Below are 20,456 nucleotides of genomic sequence, written 5' to 3'. Positions count from 1 at the left end.
GGTAGGAAAATAAAACAAAAACAAGAGATCATACCAAACAGGTTGAACAAGTAGACAAAAACACCTGTCAAGAATGAAAAGATCCTTATGATGAAGATGACAATACAAGTGACTTCTAGGTAGGATGTGACACTCCCGGATGCTGCAAATGGTATCATTATTGGTGTTCGAACCTCCGACAAATGCCGGATGAAACAGAGCCCTTCTTTTGTCCGTGTTCGTCCAAATAATAGTTACTAAGTAGTCAGAACATATTCAACAACTACTAACACAACAAAGTAAATTTAGCATAGAGGCTACAGAGTCAATGTATACATGTGCACATGTAAGATGATCCATATAACGTCTAAAAATAGCAAAGTCACAACCAGTGCAATGGAGCTTGGTAGTCCTAAGACCCTGCAAAAGCTTTAGTTAAACAACCAAATTGGAATACAGAGGCAAAACTTATACAAATAGCAAGTTTATTTGACAAAACCGCCGCAACGTGAATGTTTACAAGTCGAAATCATAGCACAGTTCTACTCCAGAAGAGCACCATAAAATAAGCTACAACTAACACTGACAAACAAGGCCTCTTTCACCTACCGGAGAAAAAAATTAGCACCCAACTAGAGACCTCCAAGACTAGAAATCAGACTGTCTCACATTACATCCGGGCTATTCAGCTAACACGTGACAGCTTGCCGTGAAATCGTCATTTGCCTTTACCCGCGCAACACAATTTGAAAGCCAAGTCGTCTCTGGATTTCCCAACTCTAGAGGTACAAACTGAAAAACTTTAATTGCAATCAAACTTCTAGTTTGGAAGCAAGCTGCTATGTGTAGTATCCTATTACAGAACTGTCTCACATTAGGGACACCTCCCCTATGTGCTGAAATTCCACAACGTATTTCTTCAGAATTGTTTTGCATTTTTGATAATACATAATTGTGTTTACCGTAGTCTATACCTAATGTGCAACTGCAATAAACCTGTCACGTGAACAGCTAGGTATGTATAGCATTTGTATTTGTCCGTAATTTGTATTAATTAATTAGGGAAGACAATGAACAAGAACAGGAAATTACACGCATCATTGATAGAGACAAAACAGTGCATATAATTGATTAAATAAGCAGTAAATAATTATAGACGGCATTTAATTAACGTCTATGTTAATTAATTATATCTAGTATGACAATGGTACAGAAGTTGTTGCTCATGCATGTAGTTGTTCTACATGCTATCTGTTGGTAGATCTAGTTCTTATGTGTTACTGCCAAAAATCTTACATGGTAGGTAGTATTGTAGACTAGTACTGTACAGTCTGTATAATGTGGTAGAAAAGTGGGTTGTGTGTACACTTCTATCTAGAAGAAGGCATGATTTCTTATTACTGATTTTAGTTTACGAATTAATGTCACAGAATAACTGCATCAATTTGAAACAGAATAACGAAATAGTGCCAGTGCAGTCAGGTTTTGCTCGTGACTTGTGCTTGTGTTTATTCTGATGTTGGCTATTTGCTCAAACGTTTGCCTCCTGACATACCAACTGTTAACTTTTATGTCAGTATGATAGGATGTTATAGCTAGATATTATGTGCTATTGTTTGGGAGAGCAACATTGCATATGACCAAAGTAGTCTTGTAAGTCATTAGTGATGTGTTATCAGCATGTTTTTCATACTCATGAAGCAAATTTTAGAAGGTGTTGATGTACAAAGATGGTAGCAAAAGAGTTGGTAAACGGATAATTGTGAGAGACTTCATTTGGCATAAGAGCTTAATTATTGAGTTATGAATGTGCAAACATGCTGAGAAAAGGTGAGTAGATGTATTTGCAAACATACTGAGAAATCGCAAGTACTAGCCAGTTAACACATATTGACTCTGCACGTTGAAAACAAATTTGGTTTAGTCATGTTGTCCTAAGCGAATAGCCATCCAGGCAAGAAGGATATTCGTATTATATAACTAGTCTGACAGATACATGTCCTAGCCTGACAGAATTAAGACAGGCAAGAAAATTGACTTGGAACCGGTGGAGGACGTGTATTTGTATCTATATTTAATGCTGGTTTCCAATACATGCCTCGAGAGGTATTTGACTTAAGGCATCAAGGTCACTGCCAAGATTACAGTGCAATACCAGTTTGATCTGGTCTAGCAGCCAAGCATGTGTCCAAACTCTATATAGCTTATGGATTTATAACATGCATGGTAAGCACTAGTTATGTATGGGTTATCAAATAGACAAGATTGAATGCATGCATGCATAGAAATTCCAATATTTAATTGAATGTAATATATTTAAATTGTAGGTATCCTTGGGAGATTGCTAGACATCATTCGAAACAAAAGAAGCAAATAATTTGTTGTCTATGCAATTACTGGTAGGAGTCTACCCTAGTTGAAGGTACATATCTGTGCTATCAGTTGGTCGTTGTTTGGTTTCTTGTCTGAATATTTGTAAACAGTGCATATATTGGTCGTTTATTGGTTTCATGTCTGAATACTTGTAAACAGTGCCTACCTTGACTCAAGGTATCTGGTCTACTCTACTATATACGACTATTTGTTACTTTTTATTGACAATACCATATTATTGAGATATCTATGGATTTTGCTTGCTGCAAATTTGAATTATGCAACTTTGCAGGTAGATTCTCTGTCTGCTTTGTGATGTGTTATGGAAAGCAATGTCTATATTATTAGAAGCAGCAGATGGTTGAATCGTCAACTGGCTTCTGTCTTTTTACAAGCAAAGCATGGATCCCACATATACACCAGCAATGGCATGAAACTGTAATTACAGATTGCAAGGGAGGTATGGAGCAATACATAAGGATTGATGACAATGTGTGCATTGTGTTTTGATGTTATTAATACTAAATAGTTGCTCGTTGTTGGTGCAATTTTCAAGAGGGTTGCAGGTGAACTGTACATACCTGTTGTTGTGGACATAACATAGTTTCTTATTCAGTGACTTCATGAAATCACTAATTACATGGATGAGTCATAGTCATTGTAGTATGTGGTTGCAGAGAGTTAGCATAATATTGTGTATCAGTGTGACTATTACAAATGAATAGTCTGGGTGTTTTAGCTACAAGTCTGTCAACGTCTGTATTAAATAACAACACATGATGGTCTGTATTAAATAACAACACATGATGGCGTGTTTGAGATCTGTCAGTCAATCAGTGCATTACTATTGGGTTAGCTTATTGATTTATCACTGAATGTCAATGTGCGGTGAACTATCACAACCTCACTCATTAGTAATTGAAATTTGACCATTTATAGCAATTGCAGCATGAGTTTACTGGTGAGGTTTCATGCTTATAGGTGTGGGCCAAACGCCCTGGGCCAGTCGAGATACTCATGTTTTATATTGAAGTAGCTAAATTTGGTCAGCCTATAGTCAGAGTCAGGCGTCAGTGTGTCTGCTAATGCATAATGGAGTGGTCAGCTACAAATTGAAAGACCATGTTTACTGTGGTTTTAGTGGAGATAAGGACTGTTGAATTTACAGTTTGCAATATTGTATGATATTATTTTGGCCGAACACAGCTGTGGTGTACCTTGGATGGTAATTGCCAGATTGTTGAAGCATTCCTTTGTAGATTCATCTGTTTTAGATGACTTAGTACCTGACAATTAGAATTGTAAATCAAAATATGATCTTTTGTTTTAGCAACTGATGGATACATATTGTATTTATATTGTTCTCCTAGATCACTCATGGATGTCCTAGAAGCACTATAGAATTAAATTATTAACATACTGATTCAAAGGTTGTGCTTTTCACATGAAACAAGAAGTTTTAATGATAGACACTAGTGCCAAACAGATTAGCAATATTGGATTACAACAGACTAGGTGTAGCATTAGTAGTTCTTTAGAGTGTGTGAGATTATGAGAATGTGACATAGTCTATGAATATGAGAGGAATAATAAGAATGCCATTTACCCACAATGTAAATTGAGTATGATCTATTGTTTATAATATAAATAGAACATAAGCAACTGGTACAGCTCGGTACCTGTATATGTGTGTCTATCTAGTTCATAGCAATGCTATATGTGTAATTCAGCATTACTGTATCTTCCATAGAAATAAACTGAATAGCTTCGTTAATCTTGCAGATGTGTCATTTTAATACACTACATTTACTGAAGACTGCTCGGTTCCCAAGGCAGTGCTCATTGGCACTCTTGCTGTTTCACATTGGTGAGCTCTTTGTCACAGAAAACTCTGCAGCACCATCGGAATCGACAGACTGTCTTTAACTTTATTACAGTCTTTGTATAGTGACCTCGACCACAACAGAGATGGTCACAGTTGTCTTCACAGACTCGACCTGTTGTTCCCAAACTGCCTGTACTATTGTTTTGTGAACAGAAATCTGGAGATGCATTTTCATGGAGCAACTCTATATGCTTGTCCCTTCTTTTTCTGGTCTGAAACTGTTTTCTGATTTTTAAGTTGCTGTTTTGGAATTTGATTTGATTTTCGATATAAGACAATGACCTCACACAGTTTCTGCAGATTCTGACATTACATGAGTACCAAGGTTCACAAGTGCATTTTGTTGTGATAGTTCTTTTTGTAAACTAAAAAAGTACACATCACTTGATTTTGATTGACATTTAAAATGCTGCTTTTATATTACCTCTGATCCCACATTTATATTGTGGCCATTTATATATCGTGTTTTGCTGTTGTTGCCCTCATTTATAACTGGCTGCAGAATGTTCTTTACCACCCAGTTACCATAGGTGTAATTGTCAGGGCAACCTGTTTGATGGTACCTTCCCTAAAGTATACAACATAACACTCAAACATTGATATTTAACCCTAATTATAGTAATAGTAGGTCTCTCACAGTTGTTGAAGGATCTAGCGTGCATGGACATTGATGAGGCAGTTTGTTTTCAGCACAAGCTTGTGCCACTTCTTTCACAACTCCTGCACTGACAAATGAGTAGATGTATGCCTGCTCTTTGGTGCCTGCACGATAGATAGTATTGTCATTGTTTATGCACTATTGGCAATTGTATAGACGATCTGACGAATTTACCTGATGTCACGACTTTGAGAAAACTGGTAGGTTCTAGTGAACAGTTCCAACGATCTGTAGAGAAGACTTCTGTGCATACCTTCAAGCTCTTGGATATTCCAAGACAGATGAAAGGAGCAAGTTCAGTCTCTGTTGGCTTTAACTTCAGTAGTTTAATCAACAAATGAGTCTGCTGAGGCTTTTTGCACTTGTCACCAATATCTAAGATTGTTGACCTGAATAAGGTATAGACAATCAGTTAATGATAACTGGAAACTCTAACTTTGCATGATTACTGTCCATGCATACATGCTCAATATTTCTAACCTATATCTTCCATGTCTAATACTAGCTATTTAGTTGTGTCTTTAATATTATGCCTCCTTGAACATAGTGTACTGTACACTGTGTATAACCAAGACAAAGAAGGAGGAGAAACCTCTAAGGGTTGAAGTACATACAACACAATGTAAACATTGCTCATTATCAGATGCTCGGATAGATAGCCAGGAGCAACATTGTACAAATGCGCCATTTGCTACTACAAACATTAGGTAGTTTGGTATTCTTCCGGTTCCCAAGTAGCAACAGACTCTCAATATCATCCGTTATGCTCAATGGATAGACCAGCAGATGGTATAGTGGCGTAGCTTCACATGCACATTGTGATATCAGAGATTCAGTGATTATCTTTAGACCAAACCTAAGTGTGTTTGACAGTGAGAGGGTTGATAATGTACCACAATTTGATGGCTACAATTGCAATAAAGCTCTAACCAAAGTAAAGAGCAAAGTACATTATCTCCATTAGTGACAAACTGGAATCACTAGGATCAGATCTGGAAAGCACAGTTGTGGACTAGTTCTATCTATACAACTCGAAGCAGATCGATTCAAATGTCTACCTGTAATGTATCTACTTACTAAAAAAAGGTAGATGTTCTTTCAGGATACAAATACAACATCCAACTGACTAAAGTCTAGCTAGATGACTGTGTATGATCTGATTGAGGCAGATCGATATACAGCTACTGCTACTGTGGTTGGAATATGATTCTCACCAAAAGGTTGATCCTGTGACAGCCAGCATGCAGCCGGGAAGAAGGATGAAAACACTCAGTGCTGTACTTTTCCGCATTGTTGCTTGTAGTCGTACGCAGAGTGCAATTGAGCAGTGGCTGCTTGGTGCACCTTGTTATACATAGCTGCTAGACGGAAGCGGTGAGTAGCGGCAGTTTGCATAGCTTATAGACGATAGCCAGCGGGCTTTCGCCGCCGCAAACAGAGTGGGAGTTAACTGGAATTAGAAGCTACGAGACTGCACTTGGAATTCCGTCTGGTGATCAGGTGCTGCGTGTTAACGTTGGACTCTGCATGTTTCTGTATGGATTACACGTAATAAATATCTGTTCATTTGTGTATGGATTGCATGCATAGACCTTTTATTTTTTGTAGGCCAGAAATTGACGATAATAATTGTCACTGATTGGGGAATTGTCAGACTCAATATTCATAAGTAACGTACGTTAATTAATTAATCAATTATTGCTCTTTAGTTTCCTGGGACAAATTAATAATTGCATCTTCTTGTAAATAGACACAACCAATTGGTGGTGTTACTGTCATGATCTTTTACTTAGACCTAGCTATAGCTAATAAAGTTTGATTAATAAGGTCGATTTCACTTCAGCGTGCGTCTATAGATAACTATACATCTCATTATTAATGTCTTCCTGGAACTTGTACAAGGTGCAAGACACCTCCCTCCAGAATTGATAGGCAAACGGAACTTTGAAACATTTTCTTTACTTGATATGAGGTGAACTCCCCAAACTTCGTTCTAGTAATGTGCAAGCGCAAGGAAAATACAGCTATAGCTCACGAGCAGATCAATATACAAGTAATGTTATAGGAATACTCAGAGCTGTTGTGTTCAGACGCTTAGGCACTATAATATCAGACCGAGAGCTTTATTGAATTTGATCATTTCACTTGATGGAGTTCGTAAATTCTTGCTTTCTTTGGCTGTGTAAACGAATGAACTCAACATGTTTGAACCATGTTTCAGGACTTTGGAATTGACTCTTGAGCTAGTTAGTCGTTTTCACAAGGCAGTGTGGACTATCGTGATGACTTGGAGACAAATGACTTCCACTGGAAATTGACTTACACTTTATGTAAAAAAATTACCAAAGTTTGCATCATCATTGGTTGCTGTGATACTGGATGCAGTCATGACCATGTCACGTTCTTACAAAGGTCAAATGCTACTATAGAGTGACTTTGTTTGCTTGCATGCTACAGCTAGGCCACTTCAGAATGACACTGTATATACATTTCAGACAACATCTAAACATTCTAAATGTTAACCAATGAAAACTTTCCTGCAAAATTTTTCTAAAGCTGGTGTGATATACAGAGACGCAACAATTTTAATGCTTCTACGTTTTATGCATTTTCTGACTTAGTAGTGTACAGCCTTTCTCTTTCATCAAATTGAAATTTGCCGAAACAAGCTTGCACGGTTATTTGATCCAGATTTGGATAACTTTTGCTGTATACAACACTAAAGCCTTTATAGTCATAAACTTGTAGTAACTACGTAGATGGTCCAAAGATTTCACTTGTCAATATGTTAATATAATTTGCCACATAATTCTAATCACCTCACAAACCAGGTTCCTGATGGAGTTTTATTGCCTCTTTTCACAGGTGTGTAGCCATTGTTGATGTACGGTTAACCTAGTACCTGGTATACAACAAGTGTACACCCAGGTTGTCATCTGCACTACCAGTTGTTGAGACACAAACACTTTGGCAGTTCCTGCTTACAGAATTTCCTGTGCAATAGCATTCATAGCAAAAAAACAAACTGATACCAAATCTAAGTGGTGACGTCTGTCTGATGTATATACCCCAGCTGTACTTTATGTCAACATTTTCTAATTGCATGTAAGATAATCAGTAACCCTGTTGCAGTTATTAAGTTGTATAAGTAGCTTAGTTTGGGTGCATTAAAAATAATATAATGTAAGTATATGAGCACTCGTCTTAGTGCTGCAAGTGATACTGTTTGAATAACCAGTGGTATAATATTAATTAGATTTTCACAACCTCAATGTGCGTCAGTCCTAGCTAAGTACAGAAATAAGTTATCACACAAAATGCTTAAATTGCCCCAGGTCAAAAACAGTCATTATTTATCAACCATACGGTTGCCTAAATGGAACCAGGAGTTCCCATCATAACCTTGCTACAATTACCTGCACAAACATCTCATTTCTAATTAAAAGAGTAGGTAATTGCACTATTTTACCTCCTGAAACCACCCCTTGACAAGAAGGTCACAAACACAGCATTGTGCAAAGATAAAAGTTTCAATTGATTTCATTGAACTGATTCATGTCATCAGGCCAATACTCATCTTCTAGCAATGCACTACTGTTCGTTATGCTAATACCACATTCCCATTCGTTTCTGACAAGCCGATACAAGTCCATGGCTGCTGTGGCATCCTCGATAGAACAGTGCTCTCCTTCTTGAATGTGCCTTTGCAAATACAACTGGGTGAGGTTCTTCAGTGAGGGTAACCGAAAAAATCCAGCATGTAAATGTAAAGCCGGAAACTTGGCAATGTCTCGCACTCTCTCCACTGGATGACGAAGATTCAAACAGTTCAAGTCATTGTGTAAAGAATGACCGACAAGAATAGCTCCTTTCAGTAGTCTTTCTAACCTCTTCCTTGCAGCCTGATATGTTATAGAACACCTCATATGCCTAGGTCTAATTCCACTAACAAACGTTCTGTAGTCGGTTATGACGTCATCAGGTTTGATGTACTCGTCGAAGACCACACGGCCATAGTAATCAACTACACTACAACGAGCTACGGCACTCTTCCTAGCTCCTACGCTCACCATTTCGCAATCCATTGCCAAAACTTTTTCAAGTTCTCCGCCTCTCAGTGTCAGGTCTTCACTGGCATCCGAATCAGTCGGTGTCCGTAACCCGTCTGAGTCCAGCTCTGTCCAACTTGGTGCATGATCAGCCACGTGTTGCTTTGTTGAGGCCTCAGTCGTCAACGGCTCGTAGTTTGGCTCTTGCTCTCTACGCCACCTGCTTAAAATAAATTTTTGACAATTACTTCGTTCGCCGTGCGTTCGTTTCGCTTTCCTCCTTGAAGACTTCATGGTGACATTTCACACACGTGTAGACGTGCACGTGGTTAACGACGCGCGGCTTGACCTCGGAGGTGCAGAGTGTTGTCCAATGTAGCGTGCGTTATAGTGTCGGCATGATCCGTAGAACAGTAAAAGCAGTATTAGTTGATTTGAGTGGCACGTTGCACGTTGAAGACCTTCTTCTACCAGGAGCTGTAGAAGGAATAAGAAGGTGTGTCGCTATTATTGATGTACTAAACCCTAGCCTAGTGGTAATTAATTACGCTTTTTAGCTATTAGACTATAGCTAGACTTTGCAGTTTAGAGTACATGTTAGTTAACTTAACTTATTAAGGGAATTTGCAAATTATACTGGTTGTATTCACTGTTTGTTTTGCTGGATTCAAACTGACTACAATACAATACAAAGTTGTGTAGTATGCATGCATCCTAATTATAGCAGGGACGAGTATACGATTTCACTGATGGAGGGGTGCCAATGGACTCACACCACTTGTGGACTTAGTTTAATTAAAACAGTCACACAACAAAATCTTAACTTAGAATTTCTATAAATGCGTTCATGACTGTGTATGTCTCCTTTCGAATGAAGGATGATAGAATCCTAAAGGCAGTGTTTTATGGTCAGCTGAAGGAAGGTTCTAGAACAGTGCAGGAGGTCAGAAATTGCGGTTTGAACTCTTGTAATATTGATGTATCCAACTGGGAATGCTATATGCATCAGACAGATCTCTGCATCTTATTGCAAAAGTCCTTAGAACATTTTGAAGACCAACATCTGAAAGTGCTCCAACAAAGAAGGCAGGAACGGAAGACTTGCATTCTCTAAGAGTGGCAACTTCACTTGTGCGATGCTTGTGGTCGCTCCTGCACAGCACGCATTGGTCTTTGGAAACACAAGCAGAGCCATATAGATGAGCTTGGTCACGTCGACCACTCACTCCACCACAGTACTGTACGGCTCAGTAATATAGTAAGACATGTCTGAACTGGAGCACATGTCATGCCCATTCTTAAGCCCACTTTTGCAAATAGACAGTTGACATACAGGTGGTATACCCTTCCTTGAAGGTCATGCAAGCTGGCTACTTGATATAATGTCTGTTGTCATCAAAGTTGGAATCAGTACACATTTAAAGCAGAAGCTGCATAATAAGTCGAACATATTCCACTAAGCAATAGCTGCAACAGTTGGGTCTCCTTGCTTCTGAAATAGATCTGTGGACTCTGTTTAGCAGTGAAGTTTTGATAAGTTTTTTAAGGCTTCAGCATGGTATGGCATTTGTCTAAAAAAGGACCGAATGCAGCAAATACTAGTAAATCTTGGAAGACGTTTGTGCCAGAATGGATTTAGAGACAATCAACATATGTAATGCGGACCTTGCTCCTTGTTCATAGGATAGATAACTGAATTATGGGACATCTTATGGTGTGCTGTTGTTAGGATTTGGGATTTTGATGTTTTGTTGTAATACATGACATATTTGTAGCAACATACTTATATGACATGTTTTGACATAATGATTACAATTTTATTGAAACCACACAAAGACACGCTTGAATTAAACAACAACAACATTTGCTGCATGCAAACTAATTTCACTGTAAGAATTGCTGTTGTTGCACTGTCTACAATTACAAATGATAGGCATCATTTGTTGTACTTGTCTTACATTATCATGGTGTTGCATGGTTTCAATGGTCTCGTAGCAATGCGTAGCAGGTGTGTAGCCAAATACCAGTTGCTTATATATACAAACAGTTTAGAACATTGTCAAAGTAATACAATAACAAGCCAGTTAATGTGAAGAAATATGGTTTGGGTTGCCTATATTTGGCAATACAGTAGTACTTTTCCTTGCACTGACAACATGTACAGTTCTCTATGGGCAACATGAAAACAAAACAAGAGAACTTTTAGGAATCACATGCAAACAAATGAACAATACAGTAGTTTTATGTTATTCAAGGATGATTCTATCTTTTGACGAGCAACCAATGGCATTCTATCATTTATGGTTTTATCAATGTAGTTGAACTGCATACTCTTGTGTACTGAACTCTCTCGGTGAGTTACTATGTGGATGAAAGAAGTTGATTTGGTTCATCAGTTTGAAATTTTAAACTACAGTAGCTGCATAGCTTCTATTTACAGAGGCTTTCTTTACACACACACACACACACACACACACACACACACACACACACACACACACACACACACACACACACACACACACGCGCACACACACACACACACACACACACACACACACAAACACACACACACACACACACACACACACACACACACACACACACAAACCTAACCTAAACATCAGCAGCTGCCTCTCAGAGGTCACACACCCCAGCTGTTAAGCTGCCCCTGTGCGCTTCTCCGGGAACTTTGGAGCCGGGTCAGGCACTCGCAGGAGCACCGACTTGTGAAGCCAACTGTGGTGTGAGCACCCGAAGTCTCACCAGGACCCCAGTGGCTGATGTCATGTCACAGCTGATGGCCGCTTAGGTCCCCAGTCAATGACCAGGTACTCATTTATACTTCTGAGTCGAGAGAAGCAAATTCGTGTTAGTTTCTTCATAATTGTGACTTGAACTTGTGACCTTTCAAGGTCCTGGATGTAAACACTCCATAAGGTGACTCTCTAACCAATTGAGCTATCACACCACACACACACACACACACACACACACACACACACACACACACACACACACACACACACACACACACACACACACATACACACACACACACACACACACACACACACACACACACACACACACACACACACACACACACATTTATTGTTCGCTACTCGTGTACGAGTTCACGACTTCTCTACTGATTAGAATTTGACCATTGCTTGTGTGCTTGTTCATGTGCATAGAGACCAATATGAGAATGACAATCACGATGATATATAGCGCATACATATTGACTTGTAGTTACTACTTGTGCCATTTGCTGATGTATGTGTAGTCGTTCTTCTAATTATTTTATTTTCTCATCCTCAAACTTCTTTAGACCAGATGACACTTTTTCCTCCAAACCAAACGATCAGACGCCAGTGACTCCCAATTGTCCTGGTTGATGCCCACATTCTGCAGATGATGACGCAACATGTCTTTATATCTAAGTTTTTGGCCACCAGTTCTTCTCTTGGTATTTAACAACTGTCCATAGAACACTTGCTTTGGTAGCCTTCTGTCATTCATTCTTGTGACATGATCGACCCATTGTAGTTGTTGTTTTGTTATCATACATTCAATTCCTGTCATACCAGATCATTTCAGAACCTCACTTTTGACACTCTTTCACTCCAATGAATTTTCAAGATACGACGCAGACTACGAAGATGGAATTTTTTCAAGTTCTTTAATGTTTCTCCTGTAAAGCGTCCATGATTGTGACCCATATAAAAGAGTTGTAAGAATGACTGCCTTGTATACTTTGATTTTAGTTTTACTTTGATACCTCTTTAACTCCACAGCCCCTTTTGAAGTGCACCATATGATCTGTTTGCTTTTTGCAAGCGTGTAGCAATGTCATTATTTACGGTGCAATCATCAGAGATGACACTACCAAGATAAGAAAATGTAGATAAGTGAGTCAAGACCGAACTGGCCGCCGACCTTGACATCACTGAACATCGCATAGCTCAGAAGGTTGAGACAGAGCCAGATCCGAACATGAGAGTCACACAGACACAGGCGATCACAACCTCTGCGGACAAACTTACGCAAATCGATGGCTGACAGACGAGAGTTGTTTCATGTGGAGCTGTTCGATATGCCAACAGAGCAAGATAGAAGTCTCCTCCCGAAGACTTGGCCTTTGTCATCAAACTCTTGATTGTTTGAACACTACACTCAACTAATCCATTACGTTGGGGTGTAAAGGCGATGACGCTCTGTGATGAAATCCATGCGTGGCAGCAAATTTCTGAAACTCCGTACGGACAAACTTAGGGCGACTATAGCTGAATACTTCTACCGGAATTTCATGACAAGAAAAAATTTCTTTGAAGGCCTGGATGACATTTACTTGACATCCTTGACAGTTTTCTGACTTCTGGAAACATGAGTAGTAGTCAACTACTAACAAATAATGGTCGCTTTGCAGTTCAAAGAGATCCGCTGCCATCCATTCCCACGGCAACTGTGGTAAGGTGTAGAACTCAGAGGCTCTTTATGTTGCTAGTGATGGTAACAAGCAGAGACGTCACAGCCTGCCATCATTTGCTCTATCTCATTGGCATGCCTGGCCATCACATTGTCTCATGCAAACGAGCTTTGGTTTTAGAAACAAAAATATCATCAGCTGTTGTTTCTGCTCCTGGAGCAGGTTGAAACAAACATTTTGTCTTTTTTATATTAATTGTAAGCCAAAGCTGACAGCAGCATTGTTGAAGCAGGAAACTATGTGTTTCATTTCTTCAGCAGAGTGTGCTACAAGAGCACAGTCATCTGCATATAGTAACTCACAAAACTTTGTAATTGATGTCTTGGTTTTTGCCATAATTCTCCGAATGTTGTAGAATTTGCCATCTTTCCGATGCTGTACAGACGCACCTTGATCTTCTACAAAATGATTCATTTCTGTTAACATTGCTGCAAGGGAGAGAGCAAACAAAGTTGGTGCCAGAACACAACCCTGTTTCACTCCAGTTTGCACATAAAATTTCTCTTTTTCTCCGCCATAGATGCCTCTTGCTGACATTTCTTCATGTAATTGTTTAATCAAATTGACAAACTTGGATGGACAACCCAATCTTACACACACGCCCGCGACACACACATGCACGCGCACGTGCACACGCACATGTACTTCACAATAAATTCAACTTAAATTATTAATTAAGAATTTGTTTGTACACTCTACCTATACTTTTAGACTTCATCATCTTCTCAAGCATCACGAGTAGCTAAATTCTAGCTACTTGCATACATCGTATGTACAGGGTTGTAAGCAGTTGCTAACAATGTTGTAAATATGACCAACTTGCTTTCAAAAGAGTTTGGATAAACAATGTGATCTCAACAGCTGCGGTTATGATAACTTACATATGACAATAGTATCTACTGTGCACCGTGATGACTGATCATTTACATATATACTTGGGTGCATGCATTCACACACACACGCCTTTTTTATCGAAAATGTGGATAGGAAATCTTTCATTTATTTTTTCAAGTGTAGATACATTCACAGGTATATTCAGGAGTTGACATTATTGAGCAAATTACTGAGTTGTTGAATCGAATTGCAGTTACTGAGCAAATGCTTGCAGCAAAGTTCTTTCACGTGAAGAGATTGCTTGAGTTTTCAATGTTCACAACAACTTATTATTATGCCATATTGTACTATAAGTTTTTCAAAATGCTATGAGCATTAGCTAGTGCTAATTAAGACTGTCTAATTGTTCAGAAATGTTTGGAGACGTATCAAAACTGAAGATGAACAATCACTGTGTAGACAAGCTATAAATGTGGCTGTAGTTTATTGCATGTACATGTATATTGGAGTGATGCATCTATGTATATAGTCTTACAGCCGCACTGATAGACACTCTAAATTGATGGCTTTCAATTTATGTGGATTTGAAGAAATGGCTCTATAGACTGAAATTATGTCCTTTGCTAAACCGAGGTTTAAAAAATAGAAATAATAATAATAGGAGTAGTGGTTAGCGACAATGGCTACCACTCCATGGTTTGGGGTTCAAACCCCAGTGACGACAGTAAATTATGAAACTTGTCTGTCTTTCTTTCTCATGTTTCTCTAGCTTTGTCCATGAGGCTATGACTTGTTTCAGTTGCTGGGGAGTTTATGTGGTCTGACGAACGGTCCATTGACGATGACGTTCAGCTCTTTCCTAGTGGTCATTATCCACTAGGCGTGCTGTCAGAGTTTGCAGTCACCGTAATGTCTGCAATCTATATCGAATTGCCTAGTCATTGATCGCCGTGTGTACTACACAGAAACATGTACCCTGCTGGGCTCACCTGCCGGGTTGGTGGGCACCCAGAGGGAGGTAAAACCTCACTTGCCCATCATGGAGGGCCATAACAACACATAGTAATAATAATAAATTTTCTTTTGCACTACTGGTGCAGTTTCCTGTTGTTGCACATAGACAACACAAACTAAATTAGCAGAAAGAAAAGAAGAAAATAGTGATAACATAAGAAGCAAAAAGTAAATATTTTAAGTCATAACTGCAAACGTGTTTTTGCTACTATCTGATTGTTGTCTATACATCAGCTATGCCAGATGTTTCACGAGATGATTCCTTGATTGTATTGCCCTTCTCAATTACAGAGTATGCTCTCTCTTCACTCTTTCAGATGCTTCAATAAACCAAGTACCAAGGGTGTCTTTGATCGAGTCTCTTTTCCTCGTACATAGACCCCGTCTAATGCTTTTACTGAATGCCTGATCTACCATTTTACTGTGTCACTTTGTTCAACTTCCACGGGTGACTTCCATAAAGTAAAACAGAAGCCAATTGAATATCTAGAATAGTGGTTCATGTTGTGCCAGCTAAACGAGTTCCTCCCAAACTGGCAACTGCAGCATGTACTGCATATTAAACTAACTGTTTTATTGTTTATTTAGTCTGTTGCTTTTTTAAAGGAGTGGTTATCACAAACTTCAACAACAATTAGCTGTTGTGATTAGGAGGAAACAATCATATTATTACATATACAGCTAGTTTTACTGTTGCAGGCTCAAACAACATGCAGTCAAATTGTTGTATGTAACCAATACTAGTAAAGAATCAAAACGGTCACTGTTATTGCGTCTGAATAAGATTGGATTTCAAGTCACGGCAGATGAAGTGTTTTCATCATTGTCAGCTGCAAGGCAAGTTGTTGAGAGTAGGAAACTAAGACCTCTATCACTGCTACAGAAGGAAGCACTGGAGGATTTTGAAGGCATTTGTGTGGACAATCCTAATGCTGTTCTTGTTGGTTTGGCACCACAGTCATTTTCCTATGATCGATTGAATGAAGCTTTCAGGTATTAATTGGCTTTTGCTTGTGATGTGTATCTGTCAGTGTATGTCTGCGGGTTATCATTCTGCTCGGCTTTGCCTAATGAGGAGATTGTTCAATAATTAAATGCAAGCTGAATACATTTTTTTGTATATAGTGACAAATATATAATCAACACACCTGTAAATGCTGGTAACTATTAGTTTACCAAGAAGCTTTGTTATTAGGTCTAGTAGGAGTGTAAGCATTTCTGCTTTTATAAAAATATAACAGCGCACTGGTGATTTTTTGCAACATGTAAGAAACAATGATTATCTTGTTAACACAAATGTTTCAGCTTTTATCAGACGAATTGGCATTGTGTAGAACATTGCAGCAGATAGATTTAGCAAATACTTAATTAACCATTCAAACCTGTGTGTAAAAATTTTTATTTTAGTTATATGTCAATTAATATGCTGCTACTTCATGCAGCTACAAACTATTCTTCTTTGTGGTGTCAGAAAGTTTCCTAAATTTGTGTCACTTATTATCGACATAGACCAGTTTTCTTATTTATGTAATGTAATTGTTTTTATAGATTTGTCAATGGCTTTATCAGATTTTAATGAATTATTTTTTCTAGACAATTGCTCTGTTGGTAATATTATAGTGATTTTAGATAACATATGATACAAGTGTGAGGTGCTAGAAAATTAGCTAGTAAATTTCTAATCATTTTGAAGCATTTCTTGATATACACTATACCTATACTTAATTTTTGAGTATTCTCTTGCGTTTTCTTAGATGGACAGCATCTATGGTAAAGGATATAATAAATAGGCCCGTTTCTTCTTACTGGAGAGGTTGAAATCTTGAAGTTATAATGGGCAGAAGTGATTGATTAATTACTAAATTACTGTTCAATGTTGCTGCAATATTTAGGATAATTGACATTCAATAATGCTACACTATATTATAGTATAGGCTTAATCTTTAATTGCTAACATGTGGGCATAACTAGGAAGTTTGAATAGATTAGTAATTGTAGTCAACATATGGAAAGTTAAAACAGATTGTTCTACAGGCATGCTACCAGAAGGCTTTGCATTTCTATATATTGTCAGATATATCTGTTGTGTTTGTGTCTAGTCTCCATCTCTCTTTCTTTGTTACATTTATAGTAGACATTTAACCAATTTCGTGTTGCCATTGGTAATCTATTGTATCGTAAAGTTGCAAACAAAAGCCACAGCTTAAGTCTATATAAGCTGCAGCCTAAGTGCAGCTACTATTTGAGGGCAGCTTGTATTTGAGGCGGCTTCTGTGAAGGATGCTCACCAAAGTAGCACAGCAGCAATTTCAACTAAAGAAGTTAGAGATCCTGATTACCTAGGGTTAGTAACTCTAACGACTCTAACGAAATACTAAAGACTCGACAATTTGGGCAATAACTGTATCCCAGATAAAAGCCGTGGCTTCTATTCAAGGGCGACTTTTGTTCATGACTTTACCATATGTGCATTAATTACCCTATTGTTTGATTGATTGATTACCAGATTACTGATGAATGGCTGCCCTCTGGTAGCTGTGCACAAAGCTCGTTATTATAAGCGATCTGATGGACTTGCTCTTGGTCCTGGACCATTCATAGAAGCTCTGGAATATGCTTCTGGAGTAAAAGCTGATGTGATAGGCAAGCCAGAGCAATCATTTTTCAAAGCAGCACTTAATGTCTTAGGGGTGAAGGCAGAGGAGACGGCAATGATTGGGGATGTATGTCATGCAGTGTCACACATGTTATGATGACATGTAGATTATAGTATATTACTGCACTCTAGGATGTGAGAGACGATGTTCTTGCTGCAATGAACTTGGGTGTGATGGGTATATTGGTGAAGACAGGTATCCTGATGACGTTGACAACTCCGTGTTTTATACACATACATGAATATCAGCACTTAATTAATTAATTTTCTTTTAAATACAGGGAAGTACAGAGACGAAGATGAAGAACTACTGCCAGCTGATTCTCATTGCCATGTTGCAGAGACATTCAGTGTTGCTGTGGACATACTGGAAAGTTATATGGATACAGGAGGTACATGAAATGCGTTGTCAATAGCTAGTGAAATTTTGATTAGAAATTACATACATGCATTATTTAGTAACTAAGGTAATTGCTTTTGGCAAATGTTGCAGTTCAACAGCAGTCCAATACGTGAATAAGAATTTGTTTGCAAGTCTGTTTGCGACAATCCGGGAACCTCTTGTTAAAGCGTAGTAGGATATAAGAGAGAAACTAGCCAGCAAAAATCAGCTACTGTTACTGTCCCTCTTGATCTTGCACAAGTGATACTAAAAAAGTAAATTGAAATTGTTATCGTAGTAAATGACTCCCAGAGTGTCAATGGTGGTATGTTCACTGAAATCCATGACATCTTACCGTATTTAATTAATTGTTGATGTGAGACTGACTATACAAACATCATTTTGATATATATGCTTTATTTTACACGTGCATGTACTCGAAGTAGAGCTTATTCTAGGGCGGTCTGTTCTACTAGGGGTGATTCTTGATTGCTGCAACTGTTATCATGTAGACATGGACGGCACTGGCATCGCTCGCTTGCTTCTCTCTGAACACGGATTGTGTAGGAATTCTATCGTTTCTTGTCAGCACTGCATGGTGGGTCCCTCTGAGCAGCGCCGTTGCCAGCCTTCCATGGTTGGAGGCCAGACTGCCAGTTGTAGACTGACTACATAGAAGTCAGCCATACCTGGCAGTGATTCAGACTGCTTGCCCATTGCATGACGCCTTTCATATATTCTGCTGTATTTCACCAATCAATTCATGTTCAGCTGGTCATGGATAGTATTACAATTTCAAAATTAATGACAAACTAAGCTTAAATTGTTGGAAAATCCACCACACTCAGTTTTGGAAGGTCTGTGGCCCCATGGCCCCCATAATGACACCACTGCTATAGGAAACTTACTCTTCATGATTTAGAACTGACTCTTACATTGAGAGAAAACGTTTATATTGGGAATCATGTCTTAATTAATTGTTGTTTGATTTCACATATTAAATACTGCTTTGAGCTTGGGCTTAATTTTTGCCCCCAAAACCACTGTAGAACGACAGCCCTGATCTTGATGAGCTTCAGTGCAATTTTGTCTGGCCATTGAATCGCTTGTTTACTTCTCCAGCTATACTCTACTATTTGCCATTGTCTGCTGTGCATGCATGTAGTGGATATATACAGGAGAGCTGTGTGTGTGTGTGTGTGTGTGTGTGTGTGTGTGTGTGTGTGTGTGTGTGTGTGTGTGTGTGTGTGTGTGTGTGTGTGTGTGTGTGTGTGTGTGTTATGTACACGCGTATCTCCAAAACGGTGAGATGCAGCACCACCCAATTTTGCTCGCACATGCCGAATCGATTGAAATCAACGTGCAGTGAAGGTATCGCCGTCTTCCAGAATTCTCTTGCATGGGACGACTCAATTTCTTTCGATCAAACCCACCTCAACTCACACGCGAATTATACTTCCCCCTATCTAATGTAATGTTCCTAGATTGACTAACACTTTAGTTAACAATCTGATGACTAATAGTACGTATAGTCAGGTAGTTTGGCCGACTTTACTACTTGTCCTGATCTAGTTGTGATCCCATCGGACAGGCTGTTCTTGGTTAGCGTTCCCATCAGCGATGGTGTCTGTTTGTCGCATGACCTGACCTCAGTTATTGCTAGCGTTTCCGTCAGCCGTGGTGTCTGTTTGTCGCACAACCTTAGTTATTGCTACTTCGTCCTGTGAGGGCGATTCTCTGCATGTAGAAGTAAAATTTGTAGTTTCCTCACACTCAGCTTCGGCTTCAAATCCTGGGTCATGGTTGAAACGAGGTCCTGCATGGACGCAGTTGATCGACATGCCATCTCCAGACCGTATCGTTTTCACGGACTCGGTGTGACACAGACTCGACGAGCTCTGTTTGAACAGCAATCTCTCCCTGTACCCATTTCCTCTCTGCCCGGTAATTCCAGACCAACACTTGTTGTCCCTTGTCAAAACATCGATAAGGTTTTTAGCATTACTAAACAGCTTACTATTCACCGTCCTACCAACATTAAGTTTCACCAGATCCAATTTTTTACAAACGTTTTGCCCAAACATAAGCTGCAAGGGGCTTTGGTCTGTGGTGGCCTGTGCATGTGCATGGAGAC

The 20,456-nt window shown here is 38.9% G+C and overlaps 3 protein-coding genes and 1 long non-coding RNA gene across 10 annotated transcripts; 2 read left to right on the top strand and 2 right to left on the bottom strand.

Annotated features, from left to right (window-relative positions):
* The first annotated feature begins 682 nt into the window (after positions 1-682).
* LOC134195774 (uncharacterized) lies at positions 683-4,489 on the top strand. 7 transcript variants are annotated; one of them, XR_009972423.1, is made up of 7 exons: positions 700-764; positions 858-890; positions 947-1,809; positions 2,307-2,401; positions 2,512-2,644; positions 2,701-4,219; positions 4,290-4,489. It is a non-coding gene; the product is annotated as an uncharacterized LOC134195774 (long non-coding RNA). The 7 variants fall into 7 exon arrangements; XR_009972421.1 differs by having other exon boundaries at positions 858-1,632; positions 1,691-1,809; XR_009972425.1 differs by lacking the exon at positions 858-890 and having other exon boundaries at positions 696-764.
* On the bottom strand, positions 4,192-6,192 carry LOC134195773 (protein Wnt-11b-2-like). The gene is made up of 5 exons (XM_062664851.1): positions 6,110-6,192; positions 5,070-5,284; positions 4,875-4,999; positions 4,662-4,805; positions 4,192-4,602 (listed from the first exon to the last, which is right to left on the bottom strand). The coding sequence occupies exons 1-5, from the start codon at positions 6,184-6,186 to the stop codon at positions 4,192-4,194; spliced, it is 972 nt and encodes a 323-aa protein (XP_062520835.1). The 5' UTR covers positions 6,187-6,192.
* Positions 6,193-8,286: 2,094 nt separating this feature from the next.
* Positions 8,287-9,291, bottom strand: LOC134195670 (RNA exonuclease 4-like). The gene has a single exon (XM_062664734.1). It carries the CDS (start codon positions 9,236-9,238, stop codon positions 8,426-8,428), a length of 813 nt encoding a protein of 270 aa, XP_062520718.1. The 5' UTR covers positions 9,239-9,291; the 3' UTR covers positions 8,287-8,425.
* Positions 9,292-9,334: 43 nt separating this feature from the next.
* Positions 9,335-18,489, top strand: LOC134195619 (haloacid dehalogenase-like hydrolase domain-containing protein 2). Its single transcript, XM_062664673.1, has 5 exons — positions 9,335-9,440; positions 15,984-16,277; positions 17,791-18,007; positions 18,073-18,136; positions 18,222-18,489. The coding sequence occupies exons 1-5, from the start codon at positions 9,343-9,345 to the stop codon at positions 18,338-18,340; spliced, it is 792 nt and encodes a 263-aa protein (XP_062520657.1). The 5' UTR covers positions 9,335-9,342; the 3' UTR covers positions 18,341-18,489.
* Positions 18,490-20,456: the final 1,967 nt, after the last annotated feature.

The sequence above is a fragment of the Corticium candelabrum genome, chromosome 20, assembly GCF_963422355.1.
Source record: "Corticium candelabrum chromosome 20, ooCorCand1.1, whole genome shotgun sequence".
NCBI lineage: Eukaryota > Metazoa > Porifera > Homoscleromorpha > Homosclerophorida > Plakinidae > Corticium > Corticium candelabrum.
The sequence above is the reverse complement of the archived record's forward strand: the minus strand, read 5'-3'. Positions and strand labels throughout refer to the sequence as shown.